Genomic DNA, 15,232 nt, shown 5'->3' with positions numbered 1-15,232 from the left:
GTTTCATTGCACGATCCAAGTTCTCTGTTATTGCATTCACGTACATTTTCCATATCATTTAATATTTGGCCTTCATTGCCTTCAGTAGCAAAATTATTCAAAAATTCTGTCCTTGAATTATCCATAGCTTGAACCTCCTTGCTATTTACATCATTTAGAGTTTCAGTATCATTTTTGAAAGCATTTTGTTTACCATAGAAATCAGAATCATTTTCATAAGACTTTTTAGAAAAATCAGTAGCAGCAAGCTCCTTGACATCAATGAGATCTCTATTCTTCAGATTCTTAGAAGACGGATTATCTTCTAACACACCTTTACCTTTACAAAAACTTATGTTAATTTTTTAGGAGGAAAAATTAGACCTCCTTCATTTATTACCAAAGGTGCACCTGAACGAAACTTCGATATAGAACCTTGAAAAAGACTTGACAAAATATCACCAAAAGCTGGCAGAGATGCATAAAGCGACTTCGCTGAACCATGAGACAATCTTGTGGAAGAGCGACGAACATCCGTAGAGCCACCAGAGATCGGTGGTCGGCAACCTTCCGTCGCCATTGATCCCGCGAAAAAAACTGCAAATTTGAATTTTTGAAAAAAAACCGCAAAAAACTTTAACTTATCTCAGAACTTCTCTCTCTAACTTCTCTCTCTAAATTCTCTAAACCGAACAAAACCCAATATTGAAATTCATATGTGAGATATTTCACGTACAAGTGATAATGAAAGCTTAAGCGATTAATGATTTGCGATAACTTACATTAACTGCTAAGACATGAGGAGTATAGTGGTGGATGATATCATCATACAGACAAGTGATAAATCACTAGTGATAGAAAATGAAAGGTTGCCCGTAAGTGATGATAAAGAACATGCAATAAATACATCAGTATCCTTATAAGGTCAATTTGTAAACAACAACAGTCCAAAGCAAGGGACATATATATTGCCTATATGCAATGATGAAAGACTCTTCTTACTTACAATCATTTGCTCATAGATCAAAGTAGACATGTTTACAAACAATTGTATGTGATTTCTTCATATGTGCAATAGTAATGAATGCAACTCACCTAGAGATTGAATGAAAAGCATTTAGCAAATAAAGCAAATACATTGCAACACAGCCTCGTGAATAACAAAGTTAATGTTGAAACAATCAACACAATAGTCATGTGAGGAGATGTAGCAATTTTTTTTATGTCCATTTGAGAGCACTAATGAAGAGATATAAATAGGCATAAGACAATAAAACTTGCCCACGAATGACTGTAGAAGACATGTCTACAATCAAGTACATGAAGAATGATGAAAAAGACAACATGTCTGTAGCACATTTGAGGTACCTACCAATTGTTGTGGCAAAGATACTATAACACCTCCATGGTCAACAATTGTCCAACATCACTCAATTACATGGACCCTCTATATGGAAGGATAAATGATATGTAGTGAAGTACAAATATCTAAGGGGTTTTAGAATATTCGTCATACATAATACATGCTATTTGCAAGCAGAAGTAGATGAGATACAGAAAGTGCAAAATATCTACAAGTCATTATATAAGATTCGTCATGCACCTGATGTGTCATCTATATGATAAATACATAAGAGAACTATAGAAGATAGGAGCTCTTACAAGATGGTGTAGAAGACCCACTATATACGACATGTTATCTACAAGCAAACATCGGATAATAAGCAATAAATGCATGCGTCCACGGGCCCTTATGGAGGCCCGTTATACATATTAAATGACATATACGAACAACATGTCAAATTACTACGACAAGTGCAAATCTTTATGTGCTCTCATAGAAGATTTATTGTATGCCCGGTGTATCAACCACAAGCAAGAGGCCAAAAGACTACAACAAATGTCAGTCTCCACAAGTTGTTGTAGGAAATTCATCGTACATATAGTACACCGTTTACAAGCAAATACAAATTTCCAAAAACTTGTTCTAAATTCAACATATTGTCTATGGGCAAATGTGAAAGAATCTCAATAGATACAAGCATCTACCATTGAAAGCAGAAAATTCATTAGTGCGTTAAAATCCACCTACAAGAATCAATAAGTAGCGCACGACAGTCTACCTGTATACAGTGGGCAGAGGCCAGGGCCGAATTTTCGTAGCCCAAACCAAAAAGAGACATAAGTTCAGTATCTTTAGTAAGATTTCAGGTAAGATTTTTGGATGCTTTCGACAGATGTGAGGTAGAATCTTCTTCTAAATTTTTTCTTTTGTTGATTTTGGCTATTTCTCTAGAGGTCAAAAGTCACATCTTCTACCAAAGGATTAAATTTGACTGAATATAGAGCCCTTTAGGTCAGAAAATTAAACATGTCAAAATTAAACCCTTTTATGGACTTAGAAATGTTTAAATATTCTAATAAATCAAATTTAAATCCAAAAAATATAATTAATGCATTAAACTAACCAGAATTTAGTCATCTACCTAGGAAAAATAAAAGCCCCATAACCACCACTCTAATTTGACTTTAATTTAACTTTTAGAAAAAAGTAATAATTAATTATTTTAATTAATTAAAATTTATTAAAAATCTCAAATAATTTTTAAAAACTTGGAAAGATTCTCATGAGTCATCCTGAACCTTTGGGAGTGATTCCATGAAGTTTGGAATGAGTTTTTATCAAAATAATCAAAACGTTTTAAATTATATAATTTTAAAATTAAATTAATTAACAAAACTTTGAAAAATCATAACTAATTATAAAAAATTCTAAATTCATCAAACTTGATGTCATTAAACTCAATTTAGGGTCTGGTATTTTTTGAAAAGGTCAAACTTTCAAAATATTGTCAAAGTCAAAAAGGAAACTTTCATATCAATTGTAGTTCAAAACTTGATAAAAATTTCAAAAAATCATAATTTTTTATAAAAAATTCAAAATTAGACAAACTAATGGTCTAAGTACTCATCATAAGGTATAATATTTATTAAACATCTAAAAACTTCAAAATTAACTTTAATTTAAAAGTTAACTTTTTTACCCTTAATTAATGTTATTAAACAATTCCAATAATTCCAAAAATCCACTCTATTAAAATTCCTTAAAATTCTAATTTGATTATTAAAACTACTTAACTAATATTCTAATACACAATAATTACTCCAAAGATGAACTACTATGGGCTGTATTGCTACATGTTATAAAGAGGCTTGGTTCCTCGAGCCTGGTGGCACAATATTACAAATGAATTCAAAGGAGTGCAAATAATTAAAACTAACTAACTTTTATTTGTTTAACAATAACTAAAATCCTTAATTCAACTACATCAACAAAATTTTTAGGATGGACTACTCCAAGTTAAGGGGCTACGTGTCCTCATGAGGCCTAATTCCTCGAGCCTAGTGGCACAATGCCACGAATTGATTGATGGAAAATATGAATTAATTTAACCTTCAAAATTATCAAATAATCAAATTTATTAAAATTTATTAGCTCTTTAATTTTTAACAAATTAAACTCACTCTTTAAATCAATCCTTAAAACTTATCCTGAGTTAAGCTATAATGCATTAAAATTTAGTCTCAAACATAAATCTTTCCTTTGAACCTTAATAAACTCAAATATTAGATAACGTTAACAAATAACCCAGCTTAGGATCTACCCTAGCCTCATAATCTTTTACACACACTTTAGATGGCTTAATAGAACAACCAACTCCAGTCTAGGCTAGACCGATTTTTATTTTACTGCTATTTGCCAAGTTTTTTGAGATTTCATTATATATTGTGATTGGAATATTTGATGTTAGCATTTTTTATTTTTACTACACTTTTTTGATTGATGATGTGATGGGTGATAGTTTACTCTTAGGTTAGGATCATTCTGGTTACTCGCTGAGTTTTCTATAGTCGGTCGTGCTTGTGCAGGGCATTAAAAAGGGGCTAAAAAATATAATAATTATATAAATGTTATAGGTGTTTCAGCTTGCTTAGCCCCTAAATAAATAAGAGCATGGTCAAGCGTGACTGGATTGAGTATATAATTTTATTATATAAAATTGCTTGAGATTGATTTAATATTTAAATGGTCAAGAAAATTTTATAAAAGAGACAAGAATTTATAATTTTATATCAATATAATTTGTTTAAAAGTTAAGAGTTGTGAGTCTTTGAGTTTGAGATACTCAAATCCAAAATTAAATTTCAAAGAAAAAAGAATATCCCTCAGGGAGATAATTATTTTCCATTTGGAAGCTCAATTTTGGATCACTTCACTACCCAAAGTAGGAAGAATAACCTCCCCATCAGGGATAGAGTTCTCTTTTCCATTTGGGAATCCAGGTATGACTGAACCAAAGAGCCCGAAGAGGAGAAGACCCAGGAGCTAAAGATAGCAGAGTACCCCACTTAAAGTCTACTTGCGTCTGTTTTAGGATTAGAAACTGGATTTGGGGTTAGTGGTACCGGATCACTTTTAATTTTTACAATTTTGGGTTATATGAAATAAGTTATTTGCCTACAGAAATTATTTTGATAAATTAATTATATTTATTGATGTTTGATTTACTTTGCTTATGTATAAGATCTTGCCTTCTTTTCCTAGTTTTTGACGTTTGTGTTTCGATTTTGTTTCAGCCTAGATACGTGGAGGTTTGTGAGGGCACAGTAAAATTGCTTCTACTCAAAATCTAAATAAAATATTTAAATAACAAAGAAACTCTAACGATCTAAGAAGTAAGCCAGGACCACCGGCCACCGGGAGTTCGCATAAGTATTTTTTATGCATTCTTCTTTCCTTTTGTTAGGTACCTCCCCACATATAGGTTTTGGACCACCTAGCCTATGAGGGTGTAGATCTATCAAGGGAAAACTGTGTAATCTCTATTATACAATATATTTTTAAGCCCTTTCAAAACTTCTTCATTCCAATTTTAATCATTTATCGAGTCAATTAGTATGCATTGAATTAGTAATAAATTAAAGAAGTGCCAAAATTTTTTAATTATAGTTGTCTTAAATATTTTCACCCTACATAAGTTAAATGACTAATTAAGATAAGCTCTAGATGTCAGACCCAACTCTAAGAAAAAAAACTTTAATAAAAATGTCTCTACCACACTTTCATAAAATAACTAAACTTATCGATTTAAAATCGACTAGGTGGATAGCTAACTCCCCAATTTAGGCACGGGTAAGTCTAGGTTTTGCACTGTATTAGTTAGGTTCGGGAAACCATCGTTTGGTACCCAATTTAGATTTAGGATCAGGGGTAGATTCTGAATCTTAAGACCCTAACCTCCGAGAATGTAATCCTAAATTTCTAATAAATCAACTAACTCAAACTAAACTCGCTCAATCCAAAATTTAAAACTCGTCACTTAGATTAGGTTGAGACACTTCTAATTTATTTCAGAATCTTAAAGTGTCTTCTACCTCTATTCCGTTGACTCCAAAAATAAGTATTCAAAATTTGATCCAAACCCTATTGAAACTTTGGATTCACCTCCTTTAACATCACTCCTTAAAAATCTTGAAACGAAATTTCTGCTGTTATTTTAATCGAGAGTATTTGTACGAGACACTTGCTTCTATGATATAATTAACTACGAGGGATTGCGCTAATAGGAGATTTAGAACCCATGTCAATTTTTCAAAACTCAATTAATATTTCTTTCAAAAAATTAAACTTATAATGATCGTCATAATCATAATCGAATAATTACTAACGGATGATATTTTCTCCCCTTGGGAAAATATATCATGTGTTAATATAAATTCTGTTGAAACTTGTTAAAAATGAATTAGCATGTTAGACCTAAGTTTATATCCCAGCAGCTAACCAAGAGGGGGGTTGGTAATTTAAAAATTTTCCTCTTAAATTTTAAACCGATAAAAAAGTTATGATAAATTTTTGAAAAGGATTTTTCAACCACAGTATCACACAAAAACAGTAAAGTAAAAAGGCAGCGAAAAAATAAAAAGACACAATATTTATAGCGGTTTAATACAACACGACCTACATCCACTCCCTGAAATCTCCCACTTCAGGTATTGCACTATTACTAATTAGTGTCTCTCCTTTTGGCCCCACAGCAAGGCTGAGAAGCCTTCACAAAAACTCTCTTCCACCACTACCCAGTGCTACAGAGAACTGTCGTCCTTTTACACCCTCCAAGTGTAGGCAGAGTACCTCTCGCTCTTCACACTCTCCAAGTGTAGGAAAAGAAACTTTTTTTATTCACTCTCCAAGTATAGGCAGAGAACCTTCCCGCTGTTCACACTCCTCGAGTGTCAGCAGAGATCGAATCTCCTTGAAAGATATTCTCACGAGAAATCTAGAAGGACGAGAGAAAAGAGTAAAGTAATCACAATTCATAATTGGATATTTTTATCTTTGAGTACCAAGTGAACCCTTCACGCTCCAGTAGTAAGAATCCTCCTTCACACACTCTCTCACACTCTCTCCTTCAATCTCCCTTCAATTTGCACGAAGACCATTGGACAAAAAGATTACAAGACAGTTTTATTTGGACCTTTCATATGAAAGATACGAAAAATCGTCCAAAATCTATAAAAATTCAATTCTGTACGTACGCAATCGTCCCGTACGATCGTAATTCATACATAAGAACAGTAAAAATTGTTGCGTACAAGCCCAATGTGCATTGGTTTGAAATGACTTCATACCCGATCATTGTCCTGTACAAACTAAGTTCGTCCGGTACGAACAATTATTTACAGGTTTCATCGGGAAATAACTGCATGACGGTCCTCAAGGTTAAGGAATAGAGGACATCATCCTGGTACGAATATATAAACTCGTCTAGACGAACAGTTCAAGTAACAAGTCCAGAGAACATCATCCTTGGACGAATGAGACATTTCATCTGGATGAATAGTTCAAGTCACGAGTCCAGAGAACATCGTCCTAGAACGAATGGGACATTTCATCTGGACGAATAGTTCAAGTCACGAGTCCAGAAAACATCCTAGGACAAATGGGACAATTCGTTTGGACGAACAGTTCGAAGTGAGAATCCAGAGGACATCGTCCAGGGACGAATGGGTAAATTCATCTTGACAATCAAGACTTAGAAAAATTTTCTCACTTTCTGTCCGTTCCATTATTCTTCGAGGGGTAAAACTGACCTGATCGTCCCGTACGAACATGGTTCATCCTGTACGATCAGTATAAAAAAATTTTGACTTTTAAAGATCTCCCCCAATGTGTGTGTGCTAGGTTGTTTAATTACAATTACACTCTTTCAGACTCAATAAAGTGAAAAACACATACTTCAATTTACAAATTATCTTATGCTGCATTTGATTTGAAGTCTTTATTAGTCTGGAGTATGATTATCCTGAAATATTAGTCCACACAAGAGCAAAAATAATTCTTCCAAAAAATGTTAGGAGAACAATAATATTTGGAATCATCAAAACTATACAAGTTGCAAGAATGTAAAACATGCAAAAACTAAGTAGCAACTCTCTTAACAATCTCGACCTTCTTGATGATGGCAAAACAATTATTATTGGGCAGCTGGCGCAGGGCAGCAGGTTAGTGGGTGCGGTACGCGGAGCAGCGAGCGCAGGGCAGCGAGGCAAAGGGCGCGGGACAACAGGGCAGCGAGCGCGGGGCAGCGGGGTAGTGGGGCAGCGGGGCAGCTAGCGTGGGGCTGCGGGGCAGCTAGGTTTCTGAGTCATTCCCGGGTCAACCCAAACTCAACCCGGTTTTACAAACTGGTCGATTTTTAGGACCCGAACCCGACTCGCTTCGGATTCGGGTGAACCCAAACCCAAAATTTTCGAGTCAGGTTTTTGAGTCGAGTTCAATGTTGGCAAGTCTAGTTGCATAGAACAACAACTTTTTTACTTCCATTAGCATTTCAACGTAAGTATGATTGTCTGATTGTACTTTGAAGATAAAAGCTAACATTAATGAATTTTCCTCCCATGCATTCAAAAGAGATTGACCTAACACCTGCTACATTAATGCTTTTGCTTTGAGTGAAATAATGTTGTTGTCTTGAGTTTGTGATAATATTCTCAGTCATTTGTCTATTGAAACAAATGAGTATGTGTTAGCCCTTTCATCATAAATGACACCCACGTCAAATTATCAAGGCTACTAAAAGATTAGATGGAACACATCCATATCCACTACATTACATAAAACCTCACACATAGTTCTTTCCTAACGAGAATGTTACCCAACGCATTTTAGAGACTAAAATATCCATACCTGACTTAACCTAGTTTGTTCTATAAGGGTGAGGATTTTTTGTTAAAAAAAAGAAAAAAAAAAAGAATAAAAATAAAAATTAAAATTAAAATTAAAAAAGGGTGAGGAATTTTTGTTATTTTTTAATTGTAAACTTTGAACAATGGATCATGACACTAAATTTTCAGTTCATCCTTGATCAATCAATAACTAACAAACCTACCCATTGACAGTGCACTTGGCTTGAAATATGGCATTGTGGTGTGAACTGTTCTGTTGCTTGGGGACAAAAACTTCTCTAGAACACAAGCTAATCAATTTCCTTTATCACCAACTACATTTTTTGATTCCACATCCCTTTCAACTTCTAGATTGCCGAAGTTGTTCTTCACCATTAGACTCCTCTTTTTTTTTTAATGTCTATTTAGACATTCATTTTCTCAAAATCAATTTGGATTTATGCCGGGTAGGTCGACTATGGAAGCCATATATTTATAAAGAGGTTTGATGGAGAAATATAGCGAAAATAAGGAGGATCTACATATGATATTTTATTAATTTAGAAAAAGCATATGATAAAATTCCAAGAGAAGTGCTATGGAGAGTTCTGGATAAGAAAGGAGTTAATAACGCTTATATTCAAATCATTAAAATAATATATTCATGAGCTATTACTTGTGTTCAAACACAAGGTGGTTTGACCAAGTATTTCCCTATTTCAGTTGGGTTACATCAAGGATCGGCCTTAAGCCCATATCTTTTTGCTTTAGTCTTGAATGTTCTCACTAAATATTTACAAGAGGATGTACCTTGGTGTATGCTTTTTGCTGATGATATTTTTCTTGTTGATAAGACTAGAGAGGGAGTTGAAGGTAAACTTGAATTATGGAAGTTAACCTTAGAGTCTAAAGGTTTTCGCTTGAGTAGATCTAAAACAGAATATATGGAGTGTAATTTTAGTAGTAATAGATCTAGTGAGTGGATTGTGACTTTGGGAGATCAAGTCATTAATAAGAGTACACGTTTTAGATATCTTCGATCTATTGTTCAGAGTAATGGTGAAATAGATGGGGATATTATCAGCAGAATTCAAATTGGATGGTTGAAGTGGAGGAATGCTTCGGGCTTGTTGTGTGATAGAAAAGTACCCCTCAAACTTAAGGGGAAATTCTATAAGATGGTGGTTAGGCCTGCAATGTTTTATGGTGCCGAATGTTGGCCATTAAAAAGGAAGCATAATACTGAGTTAAGTGTGGCAGAGATGAGGATGCTCAAGTGGATGTGGCTTTACCCTTAGAGATAGGATACGAAATGAGCATATATGTGAAAAGATTGGAGTAGCTCTAGTAGAAGATAAGATTAGAGAGAGTCGCTTTAGATGGTTTGGTCACGTAAAACGGCAGCCTTCCGATGACCCGGTTAGAAGAGTAGAGGTATTAGATTTGACTTATGTTAAGAAAGGTAGAGGCAGACCTAAAAAGACTTGGTTAGAAAATATTATGAATGACCTTTCTTTATTAGATTTAAACGAGAGTTTGACTTTTAATATGACACAATGGAGGAAAAAGGATTCATGTAGCCGATCCCACGTAGTGGGATAAAGGCTTGATCTTGATGTTGATGTATTTAGACATTCATTGAATTTATGGCCCGGCTGGAAGCAATGAAAGCACTTAACAGCGGCGAAGCTAGAGTTGAGGTTATCTCGTAATGTAGAATTTTTTCTACCCTGACGTATCAAAGGTGACAGGAGTTGCATTGTTCTATGGAATGTACTTGGTCGGTGTTGCAGTTGCTTGGACCAACTAAGATTTTAATTGGTATTGTGATGAAGTTGTTCAAATTTAATACAACCAAATGACCAACTTTGTGGATGTCGTGCCAATTGCATTTCAGCTTTGAGTGCAAATTTAATGACTTGTGATAGCGACTGCATAGAATTCAACTCGAATTTATCATGAATAGCATCTTTTAAACTACCAATATATTATGTAAATAGTTGGTTTGTGGTCTCCTTCAGATCATTCTGCGGCACTTAAACGGTAATACCCTTAAGTGTACTCACGTACTGATATGTTTCTTTGTGCTGAATGTAATACTTAAGATAAAATATTTGCTCAAAGTCATTTGGTAGGAAATGTGCGTGAAGTTGTTTCATCCTGTACCAACTCCACGCCTCCCTGTGGCCTCCACACCTCCGTGATTATAATAACTAAAGCCACCAAACACCAACACCATATTTGTCCTAGCACACAATGTTTAGTGGGTATTCATTTGAAAAATGTTATTTTCTTGAAAATAAGTAGAGCATTGAAATTCCTACATTGCCTTGGTAGTCTCATGAACATGACTATGGAGATGATGAAGGGTTCAAAGTATTCAACAATATGGAGATAATGATTTAATTAAAAGCTTATCATTTGGAGAATTTGATAGTTCCATCATCAGGATGGGATAGAGATTCCAATAATGGATGAGAGTTTCACGTTTTGAAGATTTGTTTAGGGCATGGTACCATAGGAGTCAATGAAAAAGAATAATAAAGGAAATCAACTAATTAGAGAACAATCTTCAAAACGTGGAACTCTTCGTTGCGTTGATTGTACACAAGCAATGATTTTTTAACCTTCTGAATTAGAGAAAATTTTCTAGATTGTAACTACCCACAACTTCTAAATCAGTTACCTCTGTGAGACCATAGGTGCCCTTCACCTCACTTGGCTTGGATTGCATGTTCGTTTAGCAACAAGGTTGGATGCTGGCATTACTATCTGAGTCTTCTGATGATCATCTAAACCCGTCATGAGAGATTGCAACTCTCATTGCATAAAATTCATATGCTATTTAATCTGATTGTCGGATTATTCTATAATGCGCGGCCCATAGGGCCACAAGATTGTGATCATGTCACAAGTCATGCGCTTGCTGCAATCAGCCATTCTAGCCAGGCTTCAAGTTTTTTAAACCAACCTAATGTGGTAGTCGTGGAAGAAGGAGACGCTGCAACTAAAACAGAGAATGAAAACATGGAATACTCAAAGGAATGTTGTATTACTTCATTATCTTCTGAATAAACTCAAGGCCTAAACAAATGCGTACTATCAACGAACTGATGTCCACCTTGCTAAAAAAGGCTTAATAGCTAAAAATGAACAGCTGTTGTGCTATGTAAAAGAAAAGCAACGAGGATAGTGAAAAGTAGGACAGTGAACATAAATGGTAAGAAAATGGTATAGTATTCCTTAAGGTTGGCTATGCTTAAGATGCTCCGCATCAATTGCAAAACGGAAACAAGCTGTTTCTTAAGTGGCACCTAATACTGTGGGTATGTGGCGCACAACCCTAAACCGAACTCCCTTAGCATTTTGAAAAGTTTTGACGAGTACATAGCTGACCATGCTGACAACTTCGAAAAACATGAAAATCCAATTGAGAAAGAAAAGAATATATAACATGATTAAGTTCAAGTGAAAGTTCTGCAGCAAGATACCACAATGGTCAGCTTTTAGGGAAACAAGCTAACTGGTAGCAACAGGAACCATTTCATACAAGCCAAGGCTTCCAATTCTTCGGCAAAAGATACAAGCCCCACCAAATCGCTGCTGAATGTATATACATACAGCAAATAGAATTCCCACACCTGGAATAATTATATCCCAAGCGAGAGAGTAGAGGTCTCCGTTTGGCCTGGCATAGATGTAAGATGAATTGAGACGGGGAATGTAGTATCTTGATCGGTAGAGATCATAAACATGTGGAAGTGCCCTAAGAATAGTTGTTCCAACGTAAAAAGAAGGGGCAAGGGAAATTTCCTTGGAATCACATAGCGCATTAAGAATAACTTGAGGAATTAAAAAACCATCAAGTATCAACCCAGCATAAGTTTGAATATCATCCCAGGGAGAATAACGAGTTTCAATAGTTATATGCGGCACCTGATGGAAAGTTTTCTGAGAACTCGGGCGAACCAACCAGGCAATAAAACCTCCAGCAATATATAGAAACAGACATAATCGGATGGTTTTTCTCTCTGCAAGCCACAAACTGTTTTTGCCATCATTTGCTGATCTTGCACACCACGCAACTTGAAGCAAACGGCAATGCAACAAGAAAGCTGCCATTGTCATCAATCTCACAACAACCTCATTCACCTCAAGCCAACCACCATTACCCTGCAGAGCATTCTGTTTTTTGTGATTTTTCAATAATGCTTCAAAGTTGAGCACTAAAACAACCATATGGCCAAATGTAAGAAAAGCAAGCATTGTGATGGAAATGGAAGAAAGCACGCCAGGGTGTTTATTGGTATGGAGCAGTTGTAAACCTACAAAAATGCATGAAAATGTAAGGGATATAAGGATCATGATAATTTCTATATCCATCCTCCAAGCTGACTGAGCAGCTTGTCTCCCGTACATCACCTGAGAAGAGATCTCAAGAGGTTTAAAAAAGAGTGGATCCAAGTTTGTTCTTGTGCTTCTAATTGTACCATGTAGATGTTCTCCAGGTTCTGGATTAAGTGGGGGAATCTGTATATTGATGAGAATCCTGCAGTCCTTGGAAACTAGATTGTTCCCTTGTGTGTCAAATGACCGGCAGCCAACCATGCAAATCACCCCTGTTTTTATATTATAAGTTCCTTCAGCAGATATATCTCCTGCATCAGGACTGTTAAAAGGTGCATTTTGATGATTGGCGTGTGTAAAGTAGTAGCTTATGTTCCACATGCTCTGATTGTTTGCCAGTAATGTAGGGCGCTTCATGGAAGCAATGTGATTGATCGTCTCACCCAAAGCTAATGGATTTGCAAAGCCATTTCCCAGCTTTCCTTCGGATGTTGTTATGAGCAAATAAAACATAAAGTCTATATAGTTCCTTGGATCGGGGTATCTCTTTTTCCTGGATCTACGAACATCTGCCTCAGTGCAAGATTTCCTCACATCATCCATCTTTGTATATTTGTATCTTAAACGGTTATCATATTCCCCACTGTACCCAAAACTCCGGAAAATAAGAGAGCTAAAGTATCCGGGACTAGTTTCATTCAAGTTACTCCATATTTTCCCTACAGTTGTGCTCCTGCTCTCAATTGTCAGGACTGCAGGGAATGCTAGGCTTATGCCAACTGTGCAGTCATCCACAGCATTATCAGCCAGAGCGTCAGTGAATGCCTTGACACGGCAAGCAATGAGACAAAGCTGATTCTTAGTTTGAACCCAACTTCCCTCAGCAATCATAGCCATTCCAGGCTCCAGCATCATCATAGATGAAGGGCCACTATAGTTAGAAAACAATACAACTAATCGAAATTTACCATCATCAGAACAATCCAGAGATGTAAATTTCAAAAATGCTGGCTGAAACCCTAAGCAATTGTATAAAGGACCGCAGTTCCTATTAGAGCAGCTGCTCCCATACTCCAATTTGAACCTTGTCCTTAGAAGGTCACCGGGAGCATCGCAAATTGATTGGCGTCTGTCAAGAAAACCCATCAACTGACCCACAGAATCATGAATAAAGGAGCATGAACTCCGAGCCTGGAAAATCTTCGTGTATTCATACTTCCTCTGTGCATAAGCCAGAACCATGATCCGATCAAAGTAACTTGTACTGTTCACTGATTCCAAACTCTCCAGATATCCGCTGACAACGCTGGAGGTAATGTTGGCAGCAGTAGGGTATTTGAGCTTAAAGACAGCAGAGAGATCGAGAGAGATACCTTCTTTGGAACGTCCGGAGCCGGTTCCCACCATGCAAAGTTTACCGGTTTCCTCGGACCAAAAGCCCGATATGTCGAAGCTAACCCTTCCCAGCCTCTTGAAGCTCCGAGTGTTCCATGGACGGACAAGACGCAGCGAGCGGCCGCGGGACGTGAAGTTCCGGTGAGCGAAATGGAAGCCTCCACCGTGAAAGATTAGTGTTCCAACGATCTGGAGTGTGCCCGGGGTATGCGTAAGTAGCACCGATCGGCTGTAGAAAGCGAAGGATCGGAGGGCGGAGAAGTCAATCCGGGAATCCTCGCCGAGAAAGCGATCGCCACCGACGAAGTATCCACTTGAGATGCGAAAGTAGCTATCTGAGTATGCACGAAGTGTGGAAGGGGTGGATTCGGGTACGATGGAGCCGCAATGATCAGCGTAGGAGACATCGGCGGAGGAAAAGCAAGACGGGAAGGAGGTGAGAAAAAACATGAGGAGAAGAAAGGGATGGATCCATTGCTCATGATTACGCAAGGGGATGGAAGAGGTAATTGTAACCCGAGATTTAGAAAGTGGAGTACGCGGCGGCATAGGTGAAGAAGAACTTGAGGGCGAGGCAGCCATGCTATTCTGCAAATTCCGAGCTGCTCGTTTCGTACAATCGTTTTATTTGCTATGATGGACACCTGGTTTCATTGGAATTTTTTGTTTTTTTATGACCCATTGACTAATTAAATTGATTCTGTTAGCTGAATTTTGCGACATTTGTTTTATTAATAAAGACTCATTTATTTTCAAACATTTGGGTGCCCAACAAAAACAATTTATCATGAATTTAAAAATATGATCGGTCCCATTAGCTCAACTGGTTAAATTGGGAACAGATCAGCTGGTCAGTTTGATTAGCCTTCAAAACCAATTTTGCATTAGACCGGCCCAAAATTTGTTAGTCTTGTTGTTTGAACCGCCAAACCGTGGAATCGGCACCATTCTTTAGAACCACTTGGTTCAATGAACAACGGATTTGAGCCGTAGATTTTAGATCAAACGGCCTTGAAATATGGAAAATAACCTAATGTTCTCACGTCGTTGTTTGTTCCCCATTCATTTCGCTCTAGTAGTGTGCTATGTAGGTATCTTTTATTTTTATTTGTATGTTTTAATAATTTACTATCTTTATTGAGTTTATAGTACTTACGTGGAAATAAAGGGGGTGCATGTGATTTTTATGGTTAAATTTTTTAATTGATTCCAATGTTTGAATTCCAACGTGTATAATTGATGCTATTGATAGCTTAGGATTTGTAAAGTTTCTAAATGTATATCT

At 36.4% G+C, this 15,232-nt stretch overlaps 1 protein-coding gene across 2 annotated transcripts; it reads right to left on the bottom strand.

The window, feature by feature from the left end:
* Positions 1–11,419: 11,419 nt before the first annotated feature.
* LOC110112210 lies at positions 11,420–14,610 on the bottom strand. 2 transcript variants are annotated; one of them, XM_028695129.1, is made up of 2 exons: positions 12,628–14,610; positions 12,288–12,530 (listed from the first exon to the last, which is right to left on the bottom strand). In XM_028695129.1, the coding sequence occupies exons 1-2, from the start codon at positions 14,527–14,529 to the stop codon at positions 12,432–12,434; spliced, it is 2,001 nt and encodes a 666-aa protein (XP_028550962.1). In that variant the 5' UTR covers positions 14,530–14,610; the 3' UTR covers positions 12,288–12,431. The 2 variants fall into 2 exon arrangements, with proteins under 2 accessions (XP_020700011.2, XP_028550962.1); XM_020844352.2 differs by having other exon boundaries at positions 11,420–14,606.
* Between the last annotated feature and the right edge of the window lie 622 nt (positions 14,611–15,232).

Source organism: Dendrobium catenatum, unplaced genomic scaffold (assembly GCF_001605985.2).
Source record: "Dendrobium catenatum unplaced genomic scaffold, ASM160598v2 fragScaff_scaffold_65, whole genome shotgun sequence".
Classification (NCBI taxonomy): Eukaryota; Viridiplantae; Streptophyta; class Magnoliopsida; order Asparagales; family Orchidaceae; genus Dendrobium; species Dendrobium catenatum.
Note: the sequence above shows the minus strand (reverse complement) of the source record. Positions and strands in the feature narration are given on the sequence as shown.

Bases quoted from the DNA above. Each gene is read 5' to 3' on its own strand.
- LOC110112210 (XM_020844352.2), bottom strand. From the start codon at position 14,529: ATGGCTGCCTCGCCCTCAAGTTCTTCTTCACCTATGCCGCCGCGTACT.